At 41.6% G+C, this 27,818-nt stretch overlaps 1 protein-coding gene across 1 annotated transcript; it reads left to right on the top strand.

Moving 5' to 3' along the window:
* The first annotated feature begins 1,376 nt into the window (after positions 1-1,376).
* On the top strand, positions 1,377-18,502 carry LOC136369355 (myosin-1B). The gene is made up of 38 exons (XM_066332137.1): positions 1,377-1,580; positions 1,668-1,811; positions 1,906-2,062; positions 2,368-2,395; positions 2,494-2,608; positions 2,688-2,780; positions 2,879-2,942; positions 3,026-3,124; positions 3,229-3,332; positions 3,419-3,557; positions 4,718-4,836; positions 4,937-5,086; positions 5,719-5,889; positions 6,303-6,612; positions 7,249-7,325; positions 7,632-7,719; positions 7,806-7,923; positions 8,727-8,850; positions 8,930-9,066; positions 9,808-10,063; positions 10,886-11,128; positions 11,230-11,406; positions 11,495-11,640; positions 11,728-11,818; positions 11,906-12,295; positions 12,996-13,122; positions 13,672-13,790; positions 14,105-14,301; positions 14,686-14,869; positions 14,956-15,121; positions 15,293-15,417; positions 15,609-15,917; positions 16,019-16,222; positions 17,093-17,218; positions 17,313-17,483; positions 17,571-17,675; positions 17,935-18,030; positions 18,234-18,502. The coding sequence occupies exons 1-38, from the start codon at positions 1,377-1,379 to the stop codon at positions 18,384-18,386; spliced, it is 5,826 nt and encodes a 1,941-aa protein (XP_066188234.1). The 3' UTR covers positions 18,387-18,502.
* Positions 18,503-27,818: the final 9,316 nt, after the last annotated feature.

Raw genomic sequence — 27,818 nt, 5'->3', positions numbered from 1 at the left:
ACCTACTTGAATAACTGGAAGAAGAGAGATGGAATTGCAACTAAATTCAATGTTAAATATTTGCACTGAGGAAAATACACTCTTCGCATTTACTTTCTACAGTAACTTATATTAATTTTATCAAATATTGTCACTAGAATATACCCCTTAAAATTATAACATGTCAACAAGGATTTCTGTAAGGAATATAACCAGCATGCTTTGAATGATTGAAGGACAGTTAGCATAGCATTGATTTCAAGAAATGTCAAACAAAACAATCAAAAGAAAATAGTTTAATATTTTAAAAAGTCAATCTACTGACACATTACTTACATATATTAATGTATAATAACCTATATATATATTATAGGTTTTGACATTATCATGAGGATATATTGTGAGAAAAGCTTCCAGTATCTATAAAAACACACAATGTACAATATAGATATAATGTACAAATATAAACTGATATACTATAGTATATAACAACATAATATATATACTGACATAGCGTAGTTAGTACGATTCCTATTAGAAATCTTGTAAAAAAATGTGAGATAATACAAGCAGTGTTAAAATTGCTGGTGAAAAACTGGAGCCATTTTTCAATCTTATTCTTTTCTGGAATTGTCTCATCTGAGTTATAACATATTAATCAAGTGGAAAAATATGTTTTAGAGACAAAACCAGTGAGGAAATTGACCCCATTTGTTTGAATTGATAACACCAATTTGTGTCGTGAAGTTTGTCTTTGTCTAAGAAGGCAAAGGTTTGTTGTTGTTGTTGTAAAGAGTATTCCTCCTAATAACTAATCTAAACTCATCCTATTTCAGTTGTGAGCTATTCCCCTTTGTTCTGTTGCTCCAGGTCCTTGTCTAAAGTTCCCCTTCAAGTCTCTTGGAACTCCTTTAAGTAATGAAAGTTTGCTAGAAGGGCTCCTTGCAGTCTTCTCTTCTCCAGACTGAACTACCTGAGCTCCCCCAGCCTGTTTCCAGAGCAGAGGGGCTATATCTCTGGGAGTATCTCCATGGCGTCCTCTGGACTCACAAAAAACAGCTCCATGTTCTTCCTCTGCTGGGACCCCAAATACAAAAACAGAAAAAGTATTCTTCTGTAAATGCAGTTGTCCAGTAGGACTAAATATCAGACCACACAAAATAATAATAATAATAATAATAATAATAATAATAATAATAATAATAATAATAATAGTAATAGAAAAAATTACAGAACAGCACTCTGAAGCAGCAGAAAAAGAAAAGGCAATTTAGTTGATACCTAAAGAAGAGCAATCGATTGTGGTGTAGGAGTGTTTCTTCCATCACACATTACTTGAATATATTCTCTACCGTCACAGATACTTGCTGCATTACGTGTGGTAAGCAGCAGCAGCCATGTCTACGGACGCTGAGATGGCCATATTTGGGGAGGCTGCTCCTTACCTCCGAAAGTCAGAGAAGGAGAGAATTGAGGCCCAGAACAAGCCTTTTGATGCCAAGTCATCTGTCTTTGTGGTACATGCAAAGGAGTCCTATGTGAAGAGCACAATCCAGAGCAGGGAATCAGGAAAAATCACTGTCAAGACTGAAGGGGGAGAGGTGGGTAAAGTGCAAGATTTACATACAGCAGTTCATTCCCACTCTGGCTCTTAGCTGAAATGCATGTATCTTCCTGCCTTCTGACAGACCCTGACAGTGAAGGAAGATCAAATCTTCTCCATGAACCCTCCCAAGTATGACAAAATCGAGGACATGGCCATGATGACCCACCTGCACGAACCCGCTGTGCTGTACAACCTCAAAGAGCGTTACGCAGCCTGGATGATCTACGTAAGTGGCAGCAGCAGCAGCTTCCTTTGGGCAGCCTGAGGAGCTGCTGGGCCAGGCTCAGGGGAAGCCAACATGCTGTGTCCCTTCCTCACAGACCTACTCGGGTCTCTTCTGCGTCACTGTCAACCCCTACAAGTGGCTGCCGGTGTACAACCCCGAGGTGGTGTTGGCCTACCGAGGCAAGAAGCGCCAGGAGGCCCCTCCACACATCTTCTCCATCTCTGACAATGCCTATCAGTTCATGCTGACTGGTGAGTGGCTTTGTCTGTCTCACAGGCATTGAATCATTCATTTCTCTGAAGAGCTACTCTGTCTCAGCAAAGTGACTTCTTCAAAGCTTTCTTGCTTCTGACACACACATCTGTTGTGGGGTTTACTATCTTCATACTATTGTTTCTATTGTTTTAAATGAAAGACACCTCTGCACTCAGGTGCTTTGGAGGTTTTCTTGTTTAAGTCAAGCTGACATCAGGCCAAACAAACTTACATGACTATGTTTCATTCTTCCTCTCTTGCCCATTGAGTTTTGATTTCTGTATTTCTGCCTTGTTCACAGATCGGGAGAACCAGTCCATCCTGATCACGTACGTACACCCCCTGCGCGGGTCCCTGCGGGGCTGCCCGGGGCCAGGGGACCTCCTGCCTGACCACACACCCTCTGCTTCTCCCTTGGCTTTGGCAGCGGAGAATCCGGGGCCGGGAAGACTGTCAACACAAAGCGTGTCATCCAGTACTTTGCAACAATTGCAGCCAGTGGAGACAAGAAGAAGGAGGAGCAGACCTCAGGCAAAATGCAGGTGAGGTCTCAGGGCCAGGAACCTGCAACTATTCAATTTCTTGATGAGCTCAATCATGACAAGAAGACTTCTGTTTTAGGGGACACTTGAGGATCAAATCATCAGTGCCAACCCACTGCTGGAGGCCTTTGGAAATGCCAAGACTGTGAGGAACGACAACTCCTCACGCTTTGTGAGTTGTTACTTGGGACAACTGTCAACACCAGTTTGATTATTCCTGCTGTCCAGATTGGTTAAATAAGTCTCAATTGACTTTCCTGCTGCTTTCAGGGTAAATTCATCAGAATCCACTTTGGTGCCACAGGCAAACTGGCTTCTGCTGACATTGAAACATGTAAGACACCCTTCTGGCCTGATCCCCTTCTCTCCAGCCTTCCCCACTCCTTGTGCTTGACTCTCTCCTACCATCCTTGCCAGATCTACTGGAGAAGTCCAGAGTCACTTTCCAGCTGAAGGCGGAAAGGAGCTACCACATCTTTTATCAGATCATGTCCAACAGGAAGCCAGAGCTCATTGGTAGGGAAAATCACGGACTCCTTCAGGCAAAGGTCATGGAACAACATTGAATTCCTTCCAGTGCTGATCCCATTTGACCTGGGTGGGTTTTGTCTTCTTTTCAGAGATGTTACTGATCACCACCAACCCCTATGACTATCTGTACGTGAGTCAAGGTGAGATCACAGTTCCCAGCATTAACGACCAGGAAGAGCTGATGGCCACTGATGTAAGTAGCAGAATTTCTCTTAGGTGAAGTTTCCTTTGTCTGACTTTTAAGAGCTGGAGCATTCACCTTTACAACTCTTTTGTTAGAGTGCCATTGACATCCTGGGCTTCAGTGCTGATGAGAAAACAGCCATCTACAAGCTGACAGGGGCTGTCATGCACTATGGGAACCTGAAGTTCAAGCAGAAACAACGAGAGGAGCAGGCAGAGCCTGATGGCACAGAAGGTACCAGCACAATCCATCCCAGAGCACGGGAGACAGTGAACACTCTCTCAGTTAAAGGCAGCATGTCAGGGTTGGAATGATTGACCCAGACTGTGCATTTCCCCCATGTCAGTATTGTAGAATATCAATGGGTCCTAGCCAGAGGAGGAACATAACTCTGTAGATTATTTTGAACAATACAAAACCCTAAATCCAGTGACTCTGTAAGCATGCTTCTGTTTTCTTTCAGAGTGAGAGTCAGGCAAAAGTAAAGCAGGCTTTGCTACTGTCTGAATGGAAGCTTCCCAGACTTGACACAGAACCAGGAACGACTCTCAAGTACTAAGGAATAATTATATAATTATAGTAGAGTAGCCTATATGCAACCACAGTGTCCATATATATATATATATACACACAAACCTGAAATTTTCTTCTTATTTTATCTTTCTGGTTATAAATGTGCCTTAAATGTCTTGTTGGAATTAACCCATAAAATTAAAGCAGCTCAAAATTAGCATCTTTGTATAAATCCTATATAATGAGGTTTGGCCTTGTCACATTGAAGAACTCAGTAAATAGTATTGGTGCTTGCTCTCTGCTTCATTGTGAGACAAGACAGGCAGCAAACTGGAAAGTGATGACAAGTGATGACAGAGCATATGCAGTGCTGTAGTGCTTGTATTTGTTAACCTAGCTGCAGATAAAATGAGGGCTGGGAAAGAATGTGTTTGATGTTTATCCTTGGGGACAATATAGTCCATCCGTGAAAGTTGTACAAGATATCCTATTCATACTTTTTGGCATTATACCTCACTAATCTACCTCTCCCTCTCCAGTGACAGGAGAGTTTCGCAGACTACAATTTTCAGTGCAGTTGAATACCAGCCATCTACCTATTCTGTTTATTCATAAATTGTTACTGTTTGATCTGCCATTTTCATAGCCCTTGGTCCTTTTTTCTGTCTAGTCTCTTGCATGTTCACTGTAAAAATATTGGAATAATATTTACCTTTAATAATCATATAGACTAAATCAGAAAAAATAAGAAAGTCAAGAAAAACTACACTATTTTAAAGGACATGGTAACTTATATGTGGCTTCTGTAGAAATCTGAAATACTGCAAGATCCTTTCACTGGAGACCTGATATCTAATCTTGCTCTGTGCTTGTTTCCTTAGTTGCTGACAAGGCTGCCTACCTGATGGGTCTGAATTCAGCAGACCTGCTCAAGGCCCTCTGCTACCCCCGAGTCAAAGTGGGGAATGAATATGTGACCAAGGGCCAAACTGTGCAGCAGGTAAGGGACAAGTGATAATAGAAAACAAAATGACTTGAATTAAAAATTTTGAACTTCCTCTCCTGCTGCAGATGGTAGCTTTCCTTTAACCTTTTCTTAGGTATACAATTCCGTGGGTGCCCTGGCTAAGTCAGTGTTTGAGAAGATGTTCCTGTGGATGGTTGTTCGCATCAACCAACAGCTGGACACGAAGCAGCCAAGGCAGTACTTCATTGGTGTCCTGGACATTGCTGGCTTCGAGATCTTTGATGTAAGAGGAGGATCTCCATAAAGCTTTCCTGCAAGAGTCATTAGGAAATTGGAATAATGTGGGGGTGGGGGTTTGCTTTATTTCAAATATTGGTTATTTCTATTTATTGGATAATCCTGCCTTTCCTCTAGGAATGGTACCCTTCTGATTCTCATTGCATATAGTATCCCGCAGCACTGTATTTATTTGTGGATGTTTGTTGTTGCATGCAGAAGTGAAAATTGCATTGAAAACTGTGGCACAACTGATAAATAATAGCAGAGAGTGACTTTGAGGAAGTTAAAATATGCCTTTTTAAAAGAATATTTTGTTAATCTAGCTGAAGCCAGATTTCCTATGAATGCTTGGGAATTGACAGGTAGTGTACAAAGTTCAAACAAACGAAAAGCTGGACTTGGACTATGCTCTGAAGGTCTGTTCAGAACTCAGAAACATGTTAAGACAGTGCCAGAGCCTAAAAAGGTTGGATATATTAGAGGATGGAATATGCCAGTCACCTGTCCAGTTTCAGCACTAGAAATTCAAGATTCTAGTCATGGAGAGCTTAGTGCGATAAGAATAAAGCCTATTGGAAGTTGGAAGGTGCTCTTGGAACTGAAATTCGCAAGTAAGTAAATCTTTGCCTTCTGCAGTTCAACAGCCTGGAGCAGCTGTGCATCAACTTCACCAATGAGAAACTGCAACAGTTCTTCAACCACCACATGTTCGTGCTGGAGCAGGAGGAGTACAAGAAGGAGGGCATTGAATGGGAGTTCATTGACTTTGGCATGGACCTGGCTGCCTGCATTGAGCTCATTGAGAAGGTTATTGTCCCCCTTATACTTAAAAGTTTTTCATTTATAAAATCTCTATTTTAATATTTTTCTTAAGAAATTTTCTGTCTTGTTTTAAGGAAAAAACATATAGGAATTTTAAACTCTTCCTTGTATCTGAATGCTACTACTTTCATTTTGCTTTCCACTTTCACCAATCATGTACAAAATTAATTTCTACATGGTAGATCTTTATTACATCAAAGCCCTGAATGTAATGGGGGAGATTGTTCTTGTATAACTGATGGAATATTCACTAACAAAATGCTTTTCTGGAGAAACATAAGATTTCACATACTTAGGAGGACTTTTTGGTATAACTTTATCTTCCATTCGTCTTTCTTACGTACATTGCCACTGTTTCTTCCTTCCACACTTTCTTCATATGTTGGTATTTCTCCCAGCCCATGGGCATCTTCTCCATCCTGGAAGAGGAGTGCATGTTCCCCAAGGCAACTGACACCTCTTTCAAGAACAAGCTCTATGACCAGCACCTGGGCAAGTCCAACAACTTCCAGAAGCCCAAGCCTGGCAAAGGCAAAGCTGAGGCCCACTTCTCCCTGGTGCACTATGCTGGCACAGTGGACTACAACATCACTGGCTGGCTGGAGAAGAACAAGGACCCTCTGAATGAAACTGTTGTGGGGCTGTATCAGAAATCATCCCTGAAGACTTTGGCCTTGCTCTTTGCATCTGCTGGTGGGGCAGAAGCAGGTGATTTCTTTGAAATCAGTTCCACTATGATTTAAAGGAAAAGAAATTAAAATCTTTTAATAATATTTTGCAATGATATTTACATTTCTAAAATTGAAAACCCAAAACCTCATCTACTTTTTGGATCTCAGTCTAATAAAGGATACTACAACTCCCTAGAGACCTTAATAGAGCTGTAGGTTTTAGGACAGGACAGCTGTACTAGAGCATTAGCCCAGTCTAGCTGAGAAACCAGATTTCTGCAATATATGCCATTCTCAAATACTTTGGGAAATACAATCAAATGTATCAACATGCTGTTAAATTTATGCACACCCTTAGATGTAAGGATATATAAACACTCCATTTGGTGTATTTACTAGATATTAGTTTAGTTCCTCAAATATCTTCTATGCAAAATACCATGCTTTATTTCCCTACTGCATTTTCTAAATTTCAGCTTGAAGCCATTAGATTTCCTTCTACTGTGATCTGAAAAATTCAGATCTCTTTTTGCAACTTTAACCACTGTCTGCATTTGCAATTTTTGATCATACTATTATTTTTTGATAGATTTTTAAAAGATGAACATAAGGTTTTTCAGATTCTGTGTGCTTTTGTTGTTCACTTCTTTATATAAAATTTATTTCATTTTAGAGAGCAGTGGTGGCGGTGGCAAGAAGGGCGCCAAGAAGAAGGGTTCTTCTTTCCAGACCGTCTCGGCTCTCTTCCGGGTACTGTAGAATAATCAATCTAAACTTATCACATTATTAAAAGAAAAACAAAAGAAAAATTCAGTTCAGAAAAGCCTTAGATTTATGTAACATATCTTTGTGTCCAGAAAAAAACCAAAATAATTTGCTTTTAGTAAACAGAAATTCTTACTGAATCTTGGGAAGTATTCTTTCAGAACTTTCAGCCCAAAAGTTCTGGAAAGACAATTACTGATCATGGTTTTATTGCAATGTTTTTATCTCCACCTAGTATTGAGATTGTGTAAGTGACACTTTTAAACCTAAGGCTTTGTTCTTGCTCCTAAGGAAAATCTAAACAAGCTGATGAGCAATTTGAGAAGCACACATCCCCATTTTGTGCGGTGCCTTATTCCTAATGAAACAAAAACACCTGGTAAGTTGTTAAAGTTCAGAGGTGTAATATATCTGATCTTCTCTGTGCAGTAAAATGATACACAATTTCGTTCTGTGATTTATTAGGTGCCATGGAGCACGAGCTGGTGCTGCACCAGCTGCGCTGTAACGGCGTGCTGGAAGGGATCAGGATTTGCAGGAAGGGGTTCCCCAGCAGAATCCTCTATGCTGACTTCAAACAGAGGTCAGATCACATGTCATCATCCTCCACCACATCCACAAATGATGAATAATTTGCATTTCCTAATTGTTTTAAGTACTGCGGAAGTTATGGGAGAGGTTCACTGCATCTGCCTTCAGGTGTACAAAAGTCAGTTGTCTATGTGAGTCATCCAGGTTCTTTCTATAGCTATTGCGGAAAAAAAAGACATTTTCAAAAGGCTACTGTTATTCTTGTTCTGTATTGATATTCTGGTATAAGATAAAGTATTTTTTAACTAAGTATCCAAAAGGGAAGCTGACTACCTACTACCTGGAGAACCAAGCAAGATGACTTTCACCTGTCAGGACAGATATGTGAATAAGGACACTACAAGACATTCTAGACTAACTTACAAAAACCAAATACAATGAAAGTATCTTGCTTGTTCTACATCAGCTGGAAAATACTGAGAAAGTACGTACTTCCGCTATTTAGCACTGAGATTTGCTTCTCCCTGCCACATATTTTGTTCTTGCACATAAAGTTCTCATTTAGAAATATGGCATTTGGATAACATGGTACGTGAAATATGTCAGCAGTTTCCCACAGAAATCAGTACCCATTCTGTGTCAAAAATCTTTGGACTCAGGGAAATACATAGTTTTTCCTAAAAACATATTTAGCCATGAGAGTACAATTTCTATGCAATGGAAGAGTTCATATTTATTCACCTGCCTTCCACTCTTGATTCCCCTTCAGAAAATCTTAACAATGGCATCAATTGATACAGGTTTGGTTGAGCTTTCAAGAATCTGACCTTTTCCGTATTCTGTTTCCTGCCACAGATACAAGGTGCTTAATGCCAGTGCCATCCCCGAGGGACAGTTCATCGATAGCAAGAAGGCTTCTGAGAAGCTCCTTGGCTCAATCGATGTGGACCACACCCAGTACAAATTTGGACACACCAAGGTACAAACCCCTCCATTCACTGTCTGCCTGGGCTTTGCCCTACCTGACAGTGATGTATTGCAACATTCCTTCTCTCCAGGTGTTCTTCAAGGCTGGGCTGCTGGGACTCCTGGAGGAGATGAGGGATGAGAAGCTGGCACAGCTCATCACCCGCACCCAGGCCATGTGTAGAGGTTACCTTATGAGGGTGGAGTTCAAGAAAATGATGGAGAGGAGGTAGATATTTACTTGGCTTTCTGGGCCAATCTTTGTCAGACACTAATGAACAAAACTGAAAATAAGCTGCTTCACAAAAAATCTCATTTATTTCTCATTAATTCTGTTCATAAATGTGGAAATATATCTCAGAAATAGATGAAGTAGTATGAAATACCCAACTTAAGGAAACAAATAATTTTTTCAATACTTTTGTACTAATAATTGCTGAATTCATTAAATGGCTATATTATATATATGTCCAGAAATTTGATATCTAGTCTAAGCTAATTAATTTAGGTCACTGCTAAATAAAAAGAGAGAATTACATATTTCTGTCACAAGAGAAACATCCTTTTCTCTTTGATAACTTTCATAAAAGTGACCGAGTCAACTTACAGAAGTGTTCCTTTTCACTGGCCATGAAAGCAAGCCAAACACCTAGACTCCAAAACTGTCCATAAAGGTTGATACTCTACATAACACTAGAAGGTTTCTGTGGAAGTATATATATAATATATAAAATGTGATCTAAATATTAGGAAATGTATATGGAATTATACATGATAAATATTTTACACATAGAGATATACAGAACTATACATGTATACATATAAACTCTATATAGATTGTATAAATATACAACTAAAAAGTATTGTGTGTCAAGCTTCATATTATACATATTAATATATTCTGGTAAATATGTTTTATAGATTTTAAAATATGTACAAAAATATGTGTTATTTTATTACTACCTTTCAGGGAATCCATCTTCTGTATTCAGTACAATGTTCGTTCATTCATGAATGTCAAACACTGGCCATGGATGAAGCTGTTCTTCAAGATCAAGCCCTTGCTGAAGAGTGCAGAGTCTGAGAAGGAAATGGCCAACATGAAGGAAGAGTTTGAGAAAACCAAGGAAGAGCTTGCGAAGTCTGAGGCAAAGCGGAAGGAGCTGGAGGAGAAAATGGTGGCCCTGGTGCAGGAGAAAAATGACCTGCAGCTCCAAGTGCAGGCTGTGAGTATTGCTAAAATTTTTGACTTGTAACATCCTGTATAAAGTCATCCCAAATGTCTTTGTGAAGATATATTATCCCAAAATAGCAATTATTTTAAAAACATGAACATATTTTATAAAATAGGAAGAAAAATCACATAGCATAGGTAAGAAACATTGATACATATACAAGTAATTATTGCAGATGGTTCCTTATACTTTTAAATCAGGAGAGAAATGATTGATTTCCAGTGAGCAAATAGTGCAGATTACAGCATGTAATTTTAATCCTACACAGTAACTCACAGAAACAATTCGAATTACAGAATAGCCTGAGTTGGAAGGGTCTCAGAAGGATCATAATGTCCAGCTCTTAAAAGAATGGCCCATATCAGGATTGAACACAAAACCTTGGTGTTATTAGCACCATGCTCTGACCAATGGAGGTGATCTCAGAGTCCCTATCACATCTTTATAGAACTTTATATAGTTTACAATTTTGATATCTTACCACCTGACCAATTAAGGTTGTCAAGAGGTCCCATTAACACATTTTGTTTGGAGAATCACAAGTGAATTCAGGTGGAGTAGGAACAGCTGAGAGTGTTGCGTGTTTCTCTGGCATTTATGGTCCCTGCCTCTTCAAGAAAAATGATGATGATGAAATTCACTGCTTCCCTTTTTCCCTGGAAATAAGAATGCAGCAACAATAAGCTCCTTAAAACTGTATTTACAAGCAAGTATTTGGATTAATCTGATGGCATTTAGATGTCTGTAGCCTAAAAGTACATCAGAGCAAGTAACCTCAGGTTAGAAACTGTTTTATTTAAATGAATCATGTAGGAAGCTGATGGTTTGGCTGATGCTGAGGAAAGATGTGACCAGCTCATCAAAACGAAAATACAACTGGAAGCCAAAATTAAGGAGCTGACAGAGAGAGCAGAAGAAGAAGAAGAGATGAATGCTGAACTGACCGCCAAGAAGAGGAAGCTGGAGGATGAATGTTCAGAGCTGAAGAAAGATATTGATGACCTTGAGCTGACACTAGCCAAGGTGGAGAAGGAAAAACATGCCACTGAAAACAAGGTAGGAGGCAGAACCTGTCACTTGCCCTCTGGAAAGACTTGTCTTGTTACAAAGTTTTTAAGCATCATTTTCTGCCTGTGCATGCTCCTTTCTTCTCAAAGGTGAAAAACCTGACTGAGGAGATGGCAGCTCTGGACGAAACCATTGCCAAGCTGACAAAAGAGAAGAAAGCCCTCCAAGAGGCCCATCAGCAGACCCTGGATGACCTGCAGGCAGAGGAGGACAAAGTCAATACTCTGACCAAAGCCAAGACCAAGCTGGAACAGCAAGTGGATGATGTAAGCACACATACATAGAGCAGGAACAGGACAGGTATGATGGAGCCTGACCTGGCTGGCAGAGCCCTGAGGGTCTTGTTGTGTTTAGCTGGAAGGGTCCCTGGAGCAAGAGAAGAAACTGCGCATGGACCTGGAGAGAGCTAAGAGGAAACTGGAAGGAGACCTGAAGCTGGCCCAGGACAGCATCATGGATTTGGAGAATGACAAGCAGCAGCTGGATGAGAAACTGAAGAAGTAAGTGTGACTCTGGGCTACCTGAGTGCTGGGTTGCAGCACTTGTCTTTTCTCTTTGATCTCTAACACGGTTCACTTGGTCCAAAGGAAAGACTTTGAAATCAGCCAGATCCAGAGCAAAACTGAGGATGAACAAGCCCTGGGCATGCAACTTCAGAAGAAAATCAAGGAGCTGCAGGCAAGTCTCTGTCCTGTCCCTCCCATGCTCAGGCTCAGCTCAGGCAGGAGGAGGGCACGGGTGTGAAGGGTCCCTGGTGTTGTGCAGGCCCGCATTGAGGAGCTGGAGGAGGAAATTGAGGCCGAGCGAACCTCTCGCGCTAAAGCAGAGAAGCATCGGGCTGACCTGTCCAGGGAGCTGGAGGAGATCAGCGAGCGCCTGGAAGAGGCAGGAGGGGCCACAGCAGCTCAGGTTGAGATGAACAAGAAGCGTGAGGCAGAATTCCAGAAGATGCGGCGTGACCTGGAAGAGGCCACGCTGCAGCACGAAGCCACAGCTGCCGCCCTGCGCAAGAAGCACGCGGACAGCACAGCTGAGCTGGGGGAGCAGATCGACAACCTGCAACGCGTGAAGCAGAAGCTGGAGAAGGAGAAGAGCGAGCTGAAGATGGAGATTGATGACTTGGCCAGCAACATGGAGTCTGTCTCCAAAGCCAAGGTACATAAATATTTCTTCTCATTAATTCAAACATAATCAGGTTATTTACATTGTAACATAGAAATTTTAGTTAGTCATATTTTAGAATAAATTATTGTACTTTGCAATTTTAATGTTTGTTTAAACACTGCAGTATTATGTAAATGATTTTTGTGTCTTTTGGGTGAGAGTTAAAATTGTCTCCTAACCTAAGGAACACTAAAGTCTCATTGATTGGTTCACAAAATTACAAAAGGAAATGCACTGACCATATTGCTTTTTAGTTTCTTCTGAAACAGAAATGCCCTTTGTTTCTTCCTAGAACAGAAATTGCCCTTTCCTTTTTTTCCTCTTTTTCTTTTCTTTCAATAAAATAATCTCTGAGAGACAAACAGAATTTTAAATTAATTATTCATCTTACAGAGTTCCAACATTCTTTTTATCTGCTGAAAATAGATCAGTGGAAATTAATACACTATAGAATCAAAGAATGGTATGCACTTGAAGGAAGTATAGAGATCATCTCCTTTCATACACCCTGCAATGGGCAGGGAATATACAGCTGTTGGAACTGGTGACACAAACTTCATAGAAATATATATAAGTTAGCTGAGAAATTCTGGCTTCTGAATCATTCTTTCTTCTTTCATAAGACTTCAGAGTCTCACAAATCATGAGTTAAACCACTAAGCATCTTTCCCTCCGTTCCTCATGCAAACAGGCAAATCTGGAGAAGATGTGTCGTTCCCTAGAAGATCAACTCAGTGAGATTAAAACAAAGGAGGAGGAACAGCAGCGCATAATTAATGACATTAGTGCCCAAAGAGCTCGGCTACAAACAGAATCCGGTAAGACATTTGTGGTTTTAAGAGAATACTGTATATTACCCGGGTCCTTTAAAAAACAAGTAAAAATCACCTGGAGTCTTGGAGGATTGAACATGAATTAAGTTGAACCTCAGCCATAATTGTGTTTTTGTGGTGAAGATGAACAGAACCCTGAGGGAATCCTGAGTTACATTAGGAGGAGCATTGCCAACAGGTTAGTAGAGAGTGATCATTCCATTCCCCCTACTCAGCACACATGAGGCCTTTTCTGGATTGCTTGGCCTTGTTAAACCTCCTGAGATTCTCATGGACCATAATCCCTCTGGATGGTACTGTAGTACTCATTCTGTAAACTCCAGGCTTAATGCAAACAGAATTTATCTGGTTGGATTTTACACAACAGGTCATTTCTAGCCTCAAAGAAATAGGGGTAGGTATCAGTGATTAGGAATCCATGAAAGAAGTAAAATGTTGTTTAACTCAAAATATTTTTATATGGGAATTTATTATCAAGATTAATACTTTCATGTAGTCATAACAAGTTCTTTTTACTCATCTGAACACTCCCAGGTGAATATTCACGCCAGGTAGATGAGAAGGATGCTCTGATTTCTCAGCTGTCAAGAGGCAAACAGGCTTTCACCCAACAGATTGAGGAACTCAAAAGGCATCTAGAGGAGGAGATAAAGGTAAGAAGGCTCTCCAAATTCTGAGTTGTCCTTTGGATTCCTTCTGTCTAGGAGGAGCTGTAGGTATGTATGAAATTCAGTATCAACAAGACATAAGGGAGGAAAAAACACTTAGGTAATGCAAGCCTTCCCATAATAGTTTTGTTCCTCCTTCCTTGCAGTCTATATACTAATTGTTTAGCAGCTTCCCAGACCTTCCACTTTAATTCAGCAGCTTGCCATTACTCATAGCAGAATCAGTGCCCATCAGCATTTTAGACAGGAGATTTCCCAGGATATTTCCATTCATTGTCACAGTGCTGTTCTTCCACCAGGCCAAGAATGCTCTGGCCCACGCCCTGCAGTCTGCTCGCCATGACTGTGACTTGCTCCGGGAACAATATGAGGAGGAGCAGGAGGCCAAGGGGGAGCTGCAGCGAGCCCTGTCCAAGGCCAACAGTGAAGTGGCCCAGTGGAGAACCAAATATGAGACGGACGCGATTCAGCGCACCGAGGAGCTCGAGGAGGCCAAGTATGTGGGGAGGCAGGATGGAAAGTGATGGGAGAAGACAGAGGGTGGTTGAGGGAAGCTGGAGTCTATGAGAGAGGGTTAAGGCAAGAATGGGATGAAGGCAAGGATATACTGTCAATGAATAAAAAAGGAAGAGAGGGATGGAGAGAAAAAGAGAGATTGGAAGGAAAAACATAGACTTCAGGGCTAGAAGGGCTAAGACAGGCCTAATCTTCTATAAGTGATCACAGAAGTTATAGATCTTGTTAGCTGCATGCACTCATGGATAATAAAAAACGTTGTGGAAAGCATTTGGATCAAATCCTCTGAAGTGATGAACTCATGACAGTAAAGAACCAATGCCCTTGCACATTCAAATGAGGCACTGTGCTTCTCTCCTTCCAGAAAGAAGCTGGCCCAGCGCCTGCAGGATGCAGAGGAACATGTTGAGGCTGTCAATGCCAAATGTGCCTCCCTGGAAAAGACAAAGCAGAGGCTTCAGAATGAAGTGGAGGACCTGATGATTGATGTGGAGAGATCCAATGCTGCCTGTGCTGCTCTGGATAAGAAGCAGAAGAACTTTGACAAGGTCTTTGGGCCTCCAGCACCAGCACTCCTGGCCAGAGCATGGCCCCGTGATGGCCACAGCCTGACTCACACCCCGTTTCTCTCCAGATCCTGGCAGAATGGAAGCAGAAGTATGAGGAAACACAGGCTGAGCTGGAGGCCTCGCAGAAGGAGTCGCGCTCTCTCAGCACGGAGCTGTTCAAGATGAAGAATGCCTATGAGGAGTCCCTGGACCACCTGGAAACAATGAAGCGGGAGAACAAGAACTTGCAGCGTAAGTCCCTGGCCCTCTGCTCCTCGCTGGCCTTGCTCACTATCAGCCATTATCCCCATTCTTCATGGGTCTGTGCCTGCAGGTCTGCAGAGATGCCTGTCACCTTGGTGGGACAGGACCCTTCCCATTCTGCTCTGTGCCTGACCATGTTACTGATCATTGTTCCCACAGAGGAGATTTCTGACCTGACGGAGCAGATTGCAGAGGGAGGGAAGGCAATTCATGAGCTGGAGAAAGTCAAGAAGCAGATTGAGCAGGAGAAATCTGAAATCCAGGCTGCTCTGGAGGAAGCTGAGGTACACAGCATAATTTCTTTCTCTCTTACATGTTTTGGATCTCTATCTTGTTTATCTTGTTCCCAGAGAAAAGAGAAGAGGTCTTATAAAAGTAGAGATATTATTTAAATATAGCCTTTTTTTTTTTTAAACTCGGAGCTTCAGATTCAACATTTATCACATGAAAAGTATTCTTATTTTTTCTTGTTCAGGCCTCCCTGGAACATGAGGAGGGGAAGATCCTGCGCCTGCAGCTTGAGCTCAACCAAGTGAAGTCCGAGATTGACAGGAAGATAGCAGAGAAAGATGAGGAAATCGAACAGATGAAGAGAAACCACCAGCGAGTTGTGGACTCCATGCAGAGCACTCTGGATGCTGAGATCAGGAGCAGGAATGAAGCCCTGAGGCTGAAGAAGAAGATGGAAGGAGACCTCAATGAAATAGAAATCCAGCTGAGCCATGCCAACCGCCAGGCTGCAGAGGCACAGAAGAACCTGAGAAATACGCAGGGAGTGCTCAAGGTCTGTTGAACAGAAATTGCCTACAGAGAAATATCTTAGCTAATACTTTCTGTCCACAGGAGCTCTTAACCTGCTTATGATTTCCTTCAATGTCTCTACAGGACACCCAGATCCATTTGGATGACGCTCTCAGGTCACAGGAGGACCTGAAGGAGCAGGTGGCCATGGTGGAGCGCAGGGCAAACCTGCTGCAGGCTGAAGTTGAGGAGCTTCGGGCAGCCCTGGAGCAGACAGAACGGTCAAGGAAAGTGGCTGAGCAGGAGTTAATGGATGCCAGTGAGCGTGTGCAGCTCCTTCACAGCCAGGTGAGGTCATTTCGTGAGGAACAGTATTCTCGGTAACTGGGAGGACACTTTCATGCTTTATTCCAGTCACCGCTGGATGCACAGCTTGGAGGAAGACAGTTCTCCTTCCTGGAGTATTCATCATGTTACTAAAAGAGATCTTTGCTGAAAAAAATGTATGCACTGGTGGTTTTCCCAGGCTGCATACAATGACACCCATGCTTCCACCTCATTTGCATTCTCAGACACTTTATTCACAGGGACATGCCAAGTTCTCTGAGTAGTCAGGGAATGGAACTCTGAGACCACAGCTACTTTCATTCCTTGTAAACTGAAACGTAGCACTGAGGAATCCTCATGTACTTTTTTACTTGCAAGAAATTGGGGGTGAACTCCTGCCTGCTTTAGTATTTATCAAGGAGAGTTTGACATGAGCTATGTGTCATAACAGCCATCAAGCAGTAAAGTGCTGAAATCTATGGAAAGTGACCAATTTCAAGTGAGGAAACTATTCTGGAGGGGATTCATACTATCTACATTAAATTTTTTTCCTGTTTTCAGTTGTTGAGAGTAGATTACTCTTTCCTAATGCTGAAGAGGAAACACCTCACTGCCTTTTCCCTAACTCTATTTTTGTTATTTTCCTGTGCCAACCTTTGGTAGATGAGATGTGGCAGAGATTATATTTCTGAGCACTTTCTCAAATGATTAAAATTAATTGTTGGGGAAAACAAAACAAAGTATTTTTTCCCCAGTGAGAAAAAAAGTAATTAGAAAAACCTCTGGTATTGATTATTCCCATAATTATGTCTTAAATTTTTGAAAATGCTGTAATGTTCTTGATTTCAAATAATCAATTTACAAAAACAAACCTGTGATGCTGCTCAACAGAACACCAGCCTGATCAACACCAAGAAGAAGCTGGAAACAGACATTGCCCAGATCCAGGGTGAAATGGAGGATACCATCCAGGAAGCCCGCAATGCTGAGGAGAAGGCCAAGAAGGCCATCACAGATGTGAGTTGGACACTCCTGGCATTGCTGATGGTGAATGTACTCTTCTCAAAATATGTCCAGCCCCAAAATGGCTTTGACCTTTTGCTCTGATCAGGCGGCCATGATGGCAGAAGAGCTGAAGAAGGAGCAGGACACCAGTGCCCACCTGGAGAGGATGAAGAAGAACCTGGACCAGACAGTGAAGGACCTGCAGCATCGGCTGGATGAGGCTGAGCAGCTGGCACTGAAGGGAGGGAAGAAGCAGATCCAGAAGCTGGAGGCCAGGGTGTGTAGGGCTGGGGTTGGGTGTGAGTGAGCGTGTCCTTGCAGAGACATTGTCAGGGAAGCTGCAGGGCTGGGCTTGTCCTTGCAGGTGCGGGAGCTGGAAGGGGAGGTTGATGCTGAGCAGAAGCGCAGCGCTGAAGCCGTGAAGGGTGTGCGCAAGTACGAGCGGAGGGTGAAGGAACTGACCTACCAGGTAAGGCAGGAATCTTATTCATGTTGATACACTCTTATTCCCGGAACCCAAAGTGCAGCCTTGAGGATTTCTCTCTGTCCTGAGTCACACATACAAAAAGAACAATGAAAGCACCAGAAGATTACTGTCTTTCTAGTCGTGTTAGCAATATCCAGCTTATCACTTCTCCTACTGGGCAGCAATGTCAAATAGAAATGTTACTCTCTATTTCATGTAGAGGAGGGTAAAAGAGATGCTTCTCTTCTGTCATTCTCTTTAGTCTGAGGAAGACAGGAAAAACGTCCTCAGGCTGCAGGATCTAGTGGACAAACTGCAAACTAAGGTGAAAGCTTACAAGAGGCAAGCTGAGGAGGCTGTGAGTATCACTGTGTTCAGTCAGTCTTTATCCAGGTGGAATTCTATGTTGATGTCTTCCCCTGTGTAGCTCTGTTTGAACCCAAGTCAACACTGTGGTAGTAGCTCTCTTTTTCATTTGCCTTTCCTTATTTCATATTTCCACCTAGCATTGTTACAGTGGAATCATTTTAAAACCTGCTTTATATTTCTTCCTATCTCCAGGAGGAGCTGTCCAATGTCAACCTGTCTAAGTTCCGCAAGATCCAGCACGAGCTGGAGGAAGCCGAGGAGCGGGCTGACATTGCAGAGTCACAGGTCAACAAGCTCCGAGCCAAGAGCAGGGAAATTGGCAAGAAGGCAGAAGGTGAAGAGTAAATGCTTCCAGTGCTGTAAAGTGAGAGAATTGCACAAAATGTGACATTCTGTCGCTTTTACTTTGTAGTCACTGCTTTGTCCTTCATTAATCTGTAGATGAGTAATGCCTACATAATAAAAATTCTAGAGCTTATGCCATGTAAATAATGAGAAGTTGAGTGTTGTATTTTAATCATCACCCTGAAATCTTCTAAGGTGTACATTTTTCCTTGCTTATTTTAAAACTATTTATTAAATTAAAAATCTTGCTTCAGGTATTTTCAAAGTGTTTCAGCCACTTTCAAAGTGGTCTAATCGGACATTCTGCTTTGTTCTTACCAGGAAATGTCATCTAATACTTCCTTAGCTGAGAAAATATTTTTCTCTCTGAAACAGTATGTAATTACCCCTTATAACTGTTGCTTTAGGAATATAATAGATATTATCTCAAATGTTCTGTCCAAACAATAAGAACTTATTACACCTTCCTTCCTACTCCCACTTAATTTTTGATTATTCTTTTAATTCTTCTGTTTTCTTTGCAAGATCTTACTTCAAGTTAAATTTCTTCAATCCTTCAAGCCACTTTGGAACATAATTTGGAGGATATTTAAACCTAAAATGAGATCTATTTTCAACTTTTCTTCTTAAAAGTGATGTGCAGCATAACCAGCAACTCCATTTAGTCAGTTGGTCATTGTCTATATTCTGTTTCCAAAACTACCCTGAATTTTCTGAGCTGGTCAGGCAGACACTTACCTCCTATGAAGTCTCCAGCATAATCCTGATAACTTTGCCCAACGTGGCCTCACTCAAAATGTGGGTTTTCTTTCTTTGTGATTATCAGCAAACATGAGAGAAATCTGTGGTCACCTTTTAAAACTCACATTGATCATTCAGTGTTGTTCCAAGCTAATGTACCCCAAGCATCTATTAACAAGATCCTGGGTTACTGTCATCCCCTGGGATGGGTTGTACCATCAGGGGCACCTTCCACTATCCCGGGTTGCTCTAAGACTCATCCATCCTGGGTTTGAACACAGCCAGGGATGGGACAGCCACAGCTGCTCTGGGCACCCTGTGCCAGGGCCTCATCACCCTCACAGGTGCTTCCTAATAACTGATCCAAACCTACTCTCTTTGAGTGGGAAGCCATTCCCTGTGTTCTGTCCCTCCATCTCTTATCCCAGTCTCTCTCCAGCTCTCCTGGAGCCCCTTTAGGCCCTGGAAAGGGCTTTGAGCTCTTTCTGAAGCCTTCTCATCTCCAGGTGAGCACCCTCAGCTCCCCCAGCCTGGCTCCAGAAGGGCTCCAGCCCTTGGAGCGCCTCCACGGCCTCCTCTGGGCTCTCTCCAGCAGCTCCAGCTCCTTCCTATGCTGGGCCCCAGGGCTGGGGCAGCTCTGCAGGTGGGCTCTCACCTGAGCACAGGGGCAGAGGGGCAGAATCCACCCCTTAACCAGCTGCCCTTGCTGGGTGTTCAGCCCAGGGCACAGGGGGTTTCTGGGTTCAGTACACACAGCCAAGGAATGTTTGGCTTCTTGTCAACCAATACACCCAAATCCTTCTCCTCAGGGCTGTGGCTGATTCATTCCTCATCCAGCCTGTAGATGTGCCTGGGAAGGCTGTTTATGCATACATACAGATATATGTGTGTATATATACAAACATATATACATATTTATATGGATATACACAAGCACACATGCATGTATCTATATCTCTCTATATGTATATCTATATCTATATCTATATTTATATGCATACGTACTCTCACTCATATAATTTCCAAAGCTATTTTTTTCAAGCAGAGATCTAGTTACATGAAAATTTGTGTTATTCTTTCATCACTGATACATAATCAAGGTCAAAAGTGGTGACTCTTTAGCATTCAATTTTGAGGCTGTGATAAATACTTTGCAGCTTTACAGGACAGCTTGCCCTGATTGGATTCCTAGCTGGAGTGTCATGACATCTCCAAAAATGTTCCCAGAGTCACACATCAGACACCTGAGGAAAGATGTCTGTGGGATTGATTGCCACCTGTGAAAGGGATTGCTACTGAGTTCCTTTCAGAAAAAGAAAAAGTTGACAAATCAGCATGCAACATTTTTACCACACAGATAGTCCTGTTTTAATGTATGTCTACTTGCTCAGACACCCTCTTATCTACCAAGGAACTGTTCAGGTTTTTGGGATCCCACTTCCTACTTTTTATGATGATTTTTTCCTGCCTCTGAGTCAAGCAGATAATCTTTCTCTTTCTGGAAGTGTGTGGACTTCTAACCAGAGCACAGCTGTGCAATTCCCCCACAGGATGTACACAGGTTCTGTGTAAATATCTGTCTGGGAACACATCTGCACTCTTGGCTGGACCCGACGGTGTGGAGCTGCAGCAGTCATGTCACTGTCAGGTTAACTGATCTGGCATGTTATATTGTCCCCCAAAATCCTGAACTTGCTGAATTGCTGTCACAAAATTATCCAGGAGTTCCTTCAGAGTACCTTAGTTGGGAAGGCAGGGAAGGTAGCTAAAAAGAGTAAGTGCAGAGTCTTTCCTGTTAAATGTGGAAGAAAACGATAGTGTGGAGTTTTCTCCTTGTTTTGGAAACTAGAGAAGTATAGCACATTTCACAAACGTCACTCTTTCCTGTACCCGTCCTGCCAGATATTTTCATAGCAAGGAAAGTAGCAATCCTTGCAGCAGCTGGCTTTAGCTTGGCTCCACAAAGCTGCCCTGGAGACCAGCTCTGGGCTGGATGACTCTTGAAGCAGTGGTAAGTGGCCATGCCAAGAGCAGAGCCCTGACACAAGCCCAGTGACCCAGCTCTGCACCTGGCTGCTGGCAGGACTGCAGGTGAAGGGTGAGGTTGATGTGGGCAGTCAGAAGGCAACAGGGAGAAGCAGTCTTGCTGTGACAGAAGCTTACTCCTCCACACTGCATTTTCTGCCTGCTTTGAAACAGCTCAGCAAAGCACAGTGCTGATGTCCCAGATACAGAATATATTTTACAAAAACAGAGGAGTCCTTAGCAGCAGGCAGGGTCCTCCTGATGCCCTGGTAATCCCTACTGAGTACACAACGAGGGCTGTTTCATAACCTGCTGGCAGGCTCTATGCAGAAGGACTGCAAGGGTATGGGGGACGTTACTGAGTAGGGCTGGGAGGTTCATCAAGGACAAAGACGATCCCAGGAGGGCCCTAATGTAACATACACATAAATAGAGCTGCTGGACTGAGCTTTCTCCCAAGCTGCTCCTATCATTTGCTTCAGATCAAGCCATTTTGGACACTCAGACATCATCCCCAGGGACACTTTTGCATCTGCAGCAGGATTATCAGCCTGTCCTTGTCCAGGATCACTTCTCAAACTATCTTAAATAACATCACAGACTTAGCTTCTTTAAGAAAGGTGATATATCTTCTCACATGGCTTATAGATATTAAGACAGTATCATCTGGTTCTCCCACCTATCCACATATCTTTGATTCTCCACTAGGTTTGTGGAATACTACTTCCCTTTACAAATGCTGTTTTGCTCAATATGTTTATTCATCACTGTGTCCTAAAATTCTAATCATTATTAGCTTTTACTTTCTCCTAGTACTGGCACTAGGTCTACTGGGCCACCATTCCCTGAAACACTTCTCAGAAATTAGCATTTTACTAGACAACTTCCAGATCTCCAAAAGCAAGGCAGCTTTAGTAAGTGCTCACACACTACAGCCAATAGTCCAGATGTTACATCTCCATACTTTTAGGGAAATCTTGGGTAAGTACCCTCTGTGATCTTGGTCACTTGTAACTGACTATTTGTGCTGTCTCTTTGGCAACTGGCAGGATATACAATCCTCATCATTTAATAAGCTGAAAATTTCTGGCTTGGAAGTCAAGGCATTTTTATCTGCTACTAGATAAAATCCCAAATATGCAGTATAATTTGCTCTTGTGCAAGGAGACAGTACAGATATAAGATCAGCTGTAAGTGAGAGCAAGAAATATGTATTATTTCAATTGCTTCTGCCTCTACTTCTGTTTTTGCTACCAGAATGGTTTTAATTAAAAAGGAAAAGTGTTTTGTTGGCTTCGCAATGTCAAGTTACAAATAATAGCCTGGCAATGAATTGTTTTCAGTTTGGTTGCCTCCAAAAGAGCATAAAGAAGAAGATCTGTCATTTAAGGTGAAATAGTTGCAGAGTTCACAGAGTAATAAATAGTTCTTGTCAGTAATTTGTACAGAATATGGATTGCTGCCAACTTTGCAACTGCTGAAACAACCTGAAGATGTGATCATGCCACTGGTTTATGCCAGGGGAAGAAAAAAGAATAAATTTAGGACAGACATCCCCTTCCCCCTAAAATATACAGTGAATATAATTGACTATTTTGCAGTGTTCAGTAGTTAGCTGAAAGATATCTTCAGTGCCCGTGTCCCAGTATTATAGCAGGAGTTTTCTAAGCTGGGGTTAAGTGACAGCTGTGAAAAAAAAAAAAAGCTTGCAAATATATTTTTAGAAAGGAATCCCTCAAAGATTGTCCTTAATTCTATTTGGCCTCAGTGTAGTGTCCAATTCATGTTCAGCGATGCAGAAATCAGCATGAAATATCATTCACTTTTGACAAGTTTAGGCTATTTTTCTGTTCCCTTTACATAAATTAATTTTGTACTTTCATTAGAAAAAAGTATCATTTAAAGACAGGCTCAAAAGATCAAAGTACATATTTTCAAATGTCAATACAACTGTTTCTATTAAATTCAGGAACATTTGCTGAGAACAAAAGTTTGTTTGAAGGTTTACATCTCTCTATGTATATGCAGTTTTTCTGGCAACACTGATCATTTGAGCCTAAAAGTCATCATGTCTAGCTTGAGAAGAGCTGTGGAGGAACTCTTGCTCTTTGTTCATGGAAGAGGAGATTGAACACCAAAAAGCTTTCAATAAAACAGGACACCATCAAATTAAACTGTGGTGTTACCATGACAATAAATCTCAGTGACTCATGTGACAGTTAGGCACCTTGAGAACAGTATCTCTTCTCCTTTTCTCCAAATCCAGCCCCCTAGAGCTTTCTTCTAGAACCAGCCCCCTAGAACATAATTTAAATCAGAGAGAACAGGCTTTATCCTGTGAATGAGCACTAATAATGTTTCTCATGGAGTATCTTTGTGGTTTTCAGCAAGCTGCATGAACAGTGAAGGATAAAAACTTACAGAGTTGTTAATGCAGAATAATGACCTTAAAGGCCAGGCAACTTTGCATCAGATGTAATGGAAGGCTCCTACATGGAGGCTAAATCCACAAAAAATATTACATTTTCAGAATGTTTTTGAATTGATAGGGGACAACAAGAAGATAGTTGCCCCTTTTCTCCTTTCAGTCTTCCTGTTGTCCTGTAAGAAGGGCAGCACAATAGCTTTCTAATGGAATGATGAAAAGTCTGAAAGGTGATGGTACCAGGAACAAATATGTGCCTGAAGGCCCAGGGAAAGGGGGCTGGGTATAAAATATGAGAATAGCTATACTAGTTTAGACCAAAATGTCCATCTGTCCCCAAAGTGTCAGATACTACAGATACAGCAGCTTATCTGTCCATGGTTTGGGCATCTCATATGGAAATCTTACTTCCCTGACGACTCATAGTGGGAAAATTATCTCGTCAAATTATCTTTTCCAGCATCCACTGGAAAAGCTACTGGGTAACTGTCATAGGATCAAAGCTATTTAGTGCTAGAACAGGTGTGGTGTGCACCCTGAGTCTTGCCAGAAGCACAGAATAGAGAAACCAATGCCCTGCCATCCATAAAGAGCTAAGAATTAATTAGATAACCAAAAGAACCAATCTGTCAGGTTGTGCTTGGCATGCTACCTAACCTTTCAGCTCCCAAGACAGGCTGATTTTATGTATTATATAATTTGATAAAGCCAGAATTATGAGAACTCCTAGACATTTGTGATTGACCAACACTAGCAAATAGGAGAATTCATAGAATTGCAGGAATAACAATTTACAGAAACCATGCAGATGAATCTGCTGATACAACACATGTTTAGAGACTGATATAATAAATGTATGGTCCTTTCCTTGGCAGATAAATTGCTGTAAAACCTCCATGCTTATGCTTTTGATAAATTCACATCTACATACACACACACATATACATATATATATGCATTAAGTATTGTGAGCAACAAAACAATAATCAAGATAGACAATAGGCCAATCACATCAATATTTTATCTATATCTGCATATCCACTACCTCTAAAACTTACCTGGCACCTACCTGGTGTGTTTATCTGAATTGATTTAAAATGTACTTTCCACAAATCTCCCAATTACATGATGTTTTCTGAGTCTTTACATGCAACGTTTGGTTAATTGTTTTTTCAACTTAAATAAACTTCACAGGTTCAGTTTGTCTAACTAGAAGAGAAAGTTTTTACTTGGCTGCAAGAGAAGTCTTTTATATTTTTATTTGCCCAAAGGAGACGTTCTTCCCCCATTCATACAATGTGAAATAAGGCAGATATTGAGACCCCTGAGTTTTTAGCTCCTCAGTGCCTTACTGGGATGCGCCCAAAAGAGATATCTCAAGGCCACACCAATATATTTTCCCTGTCTTTGGACTTGTTCCTACAAGATAAGGGCCAATTGGATGATTACCAAGAGGGGACACTCTCCTTTGGGAGCAACAACTGATGTCCACTTATCCTGGAACTTGGAAACCATCTTAAAAGACAACTATATGCTCTAGAAACCAAAGAGAAGAAGAAAACAGGGATCTGTCTTATCTAGAAAATGTTCCTCCTCAGATTGCTCCTGAATTTGTCCATTACTCCATAATATTCTGTGTAAGGAGGGTACCTCAAAGAACAACTTCCCACATCCTCTCAGTATCACCAGATTAGTTTCTGAAGGACCTGAATGACTGTGACCCTGGGCCACAAGAGATGCTGGGAAACCCTGCCTATGCTCTGCAAACCAGCCACATAGTCCCTCACAACGACAATTTTCTGAACTGATACATGTAAAAATGATTCTGAATATGTAGGGTCACCAGTGGCTGGGTATGCCCTTGTAAAGGATTAGTTCTTCACTACATATTGTTTTACTGTTGTTTTTTGTTTGTTTGTTTGTTGGTTTTTTTTGTTTTGTTTTTGTTTTTTTTTTTTACCTAGGAGAAAATGTCAAATCACTTTAACTGCAAAGGAATTAGGTGAGTCAAATATAAAAAAACCACATAGTCTCAAAAAGTAATCATGGTTCCAGTATAGTTATGCTTAAGCTAAAGGTGCACATAATTAAAACACAAATAGAAGCACACACAGCAAATAATGAAGAACATAGTCTGTAATACAGATGTGGGGGTCCCAAACCACGTCTTGAGGCTGTTAAAATGTAAAAAAGTGCAAATCTGCTGTTGCAACCAAATTTAAAAGCTAATTTAAATGTTGAATACACAGCAATTTGCAGATGAAAAACACAACAATAATAATATTATCTCCACATCTGAGTGGTGTCATTGTCATTTCAGAGAGAGTCTGTGCTCACACTTCAAGTCAGACTGGAAAAAACAGTCAATGACTCTGATATAAAAAAAAGAGTAATAAAAGCATTGAAAAATATTCTAGAAAGGACTCAAAAAACAAGAGAAAAGGTCTAAGTAGGATTCCTCTCAACAGTGAGGGAATCAGTTTTCTTTTGCAGAATCCAATACAGATGCCTTTGCTTCTTTTCGCACAGGTCACCAAGCAATGTGGCTGACCACGTTTGCTTCACACCACCTCCTTCCTTACCATTTTTCAGGCAGGTTTGTGTCCCAGTATGTTCTCAATTATTCCTCTCTTTCTTACTGTCCCTTGCAGTGCCAAAACCAGCCCTTCAGTAGCTAATCTTAAAGGACCAGACACTCTCCTCCCACCTTCCTTTACAGAGCAACTTACAGTGATTCTGGTTTGACATCCAGCCTTCTCCATGACAACCCCTGCATGATAGTGGAGTGGCACAAAAGTCACTTTTCTGCAGGCTGAGACCTTGAGCATGCCTTGCAAACCCACTGGAAGGAATGCAAGTCTCTCTTGTGGTCCATTAGCTGGCAGTTGTCTCACTCTGTCCCAAGACTGAGGCTGGCTTCAGGCTTGCCACCACCCCACACAATGGTATAAAAGATTTTGCCCCAATAAATATTCTTATCTAGCAGCATGTGTAGACAAACAGGGAAGATAGGAGGGCATCCATTAATATCATATCCTTCAAGAAGTGATTGTGCACAATTAGGAAAATCCCAATCCTGCTGAATAAGGCAAACCCTTGCAGTCCAGAGCCAAGTGTTGCCTTATTTGGCTTTATCAGAGCTGTCTTTGGGTTCCTCCATCCTCCATCCTGGCACAGATCAATGTGAAAAGGACAGGTCAGTGCAGCTGACTCCATACAGCCTTAAACCAATCCTGTCTCTGATTAATTAGCAGAGAGATCAGAGCTACAACACGTTTACAACTAAAGAGTAAATTACTATTGACCAAAAATAGAGCCCTCGAGTGCTGTGTGGGCAGGAGGTAAGGTATAAAGAGCTGCAGCTGAAGGCAACTTTGTGATTTGTTACCTCAGCATCTCACGGTAAGTGCCACCTGCTTGCTTCAGGCTCTGACCATGGCATCTCCACAGCTCCTCTAAAAGGTGGAATATGAAGGGATGTTTTCTTCTCATTCCCCACCTCTAACATTCCAGGTCATGCTTTACATGCAAAGTCAAGGTTATACCACCAAAACCACTCCAATGTGGTGCACAAGCAGAAGCTGGAGAGTCATGGCATGCCATTCCTTGGAAGGGCCTTCTACCAACTTTGGTACCTCCAAGCCCTGTGGAAGGCACAACAAGACTAACTGAATGCAGTTGAAATTGACTGGGATTATATATGTAAAGTAGCTAATTCTTTTCCTGGACATTAGATTTGTTTCAAGCAGCTCACAGTAACGTGGGAAAGAACACAAGACTGTGGAATTCTGCTCTAGGTCAGGAGTTTTACGGCACTGTGTGCAGTTCAGCTCTCTGCAGAGGCTACAGAGGGTGTGGGAATGTTTGATACGGCATATGCTCAGGACAACAGATTGGTTTTGATGTAACTTTCTCTATTCTTTCTTTAACCATTCCATACAGGTTCTGAAAACAGATTTCCTCGTGGGATCTCTGAAGGTAGGGGTTTAAAAAATAACACATGCCTTTGCTAATTGATCCTGAGCAATAAGTAAAGCTCACCCAGACAATGGAAAGGGCAGGTGTAAATACAGTAGAACCAGGATGACTGGAAAGGATATATGGTATTTTAATCAACATGAGCAATAGTTACAGTTCTTGACAGGAATACTTTATGTATCAGGAAAGAAAAGTTAGAGATGCTCAAACCTTGTCAAGAGGGCATGATAGACAGAGAACAGTAAGGGCTTTTTGTGGTGTAA

This window comes from Sylvia atricapilla, chromosome 18 (genome assembly GCF_009819655.1).
Source record: "Sylvia atricapilla isolate bSylAtr1 chromosome 18, bSylAtr1.pri, whole genome shotgun sequence".
NCBI classification, from domain to species: Eukaryota; Metazoa; Chordata; class Aves; order Passeriformes; family Sylviidae; genus Sylvia; species Sylvia atricapilla.
This window is presented reverse-complemented; position numbering and strand designations above follow the sequence as displayed.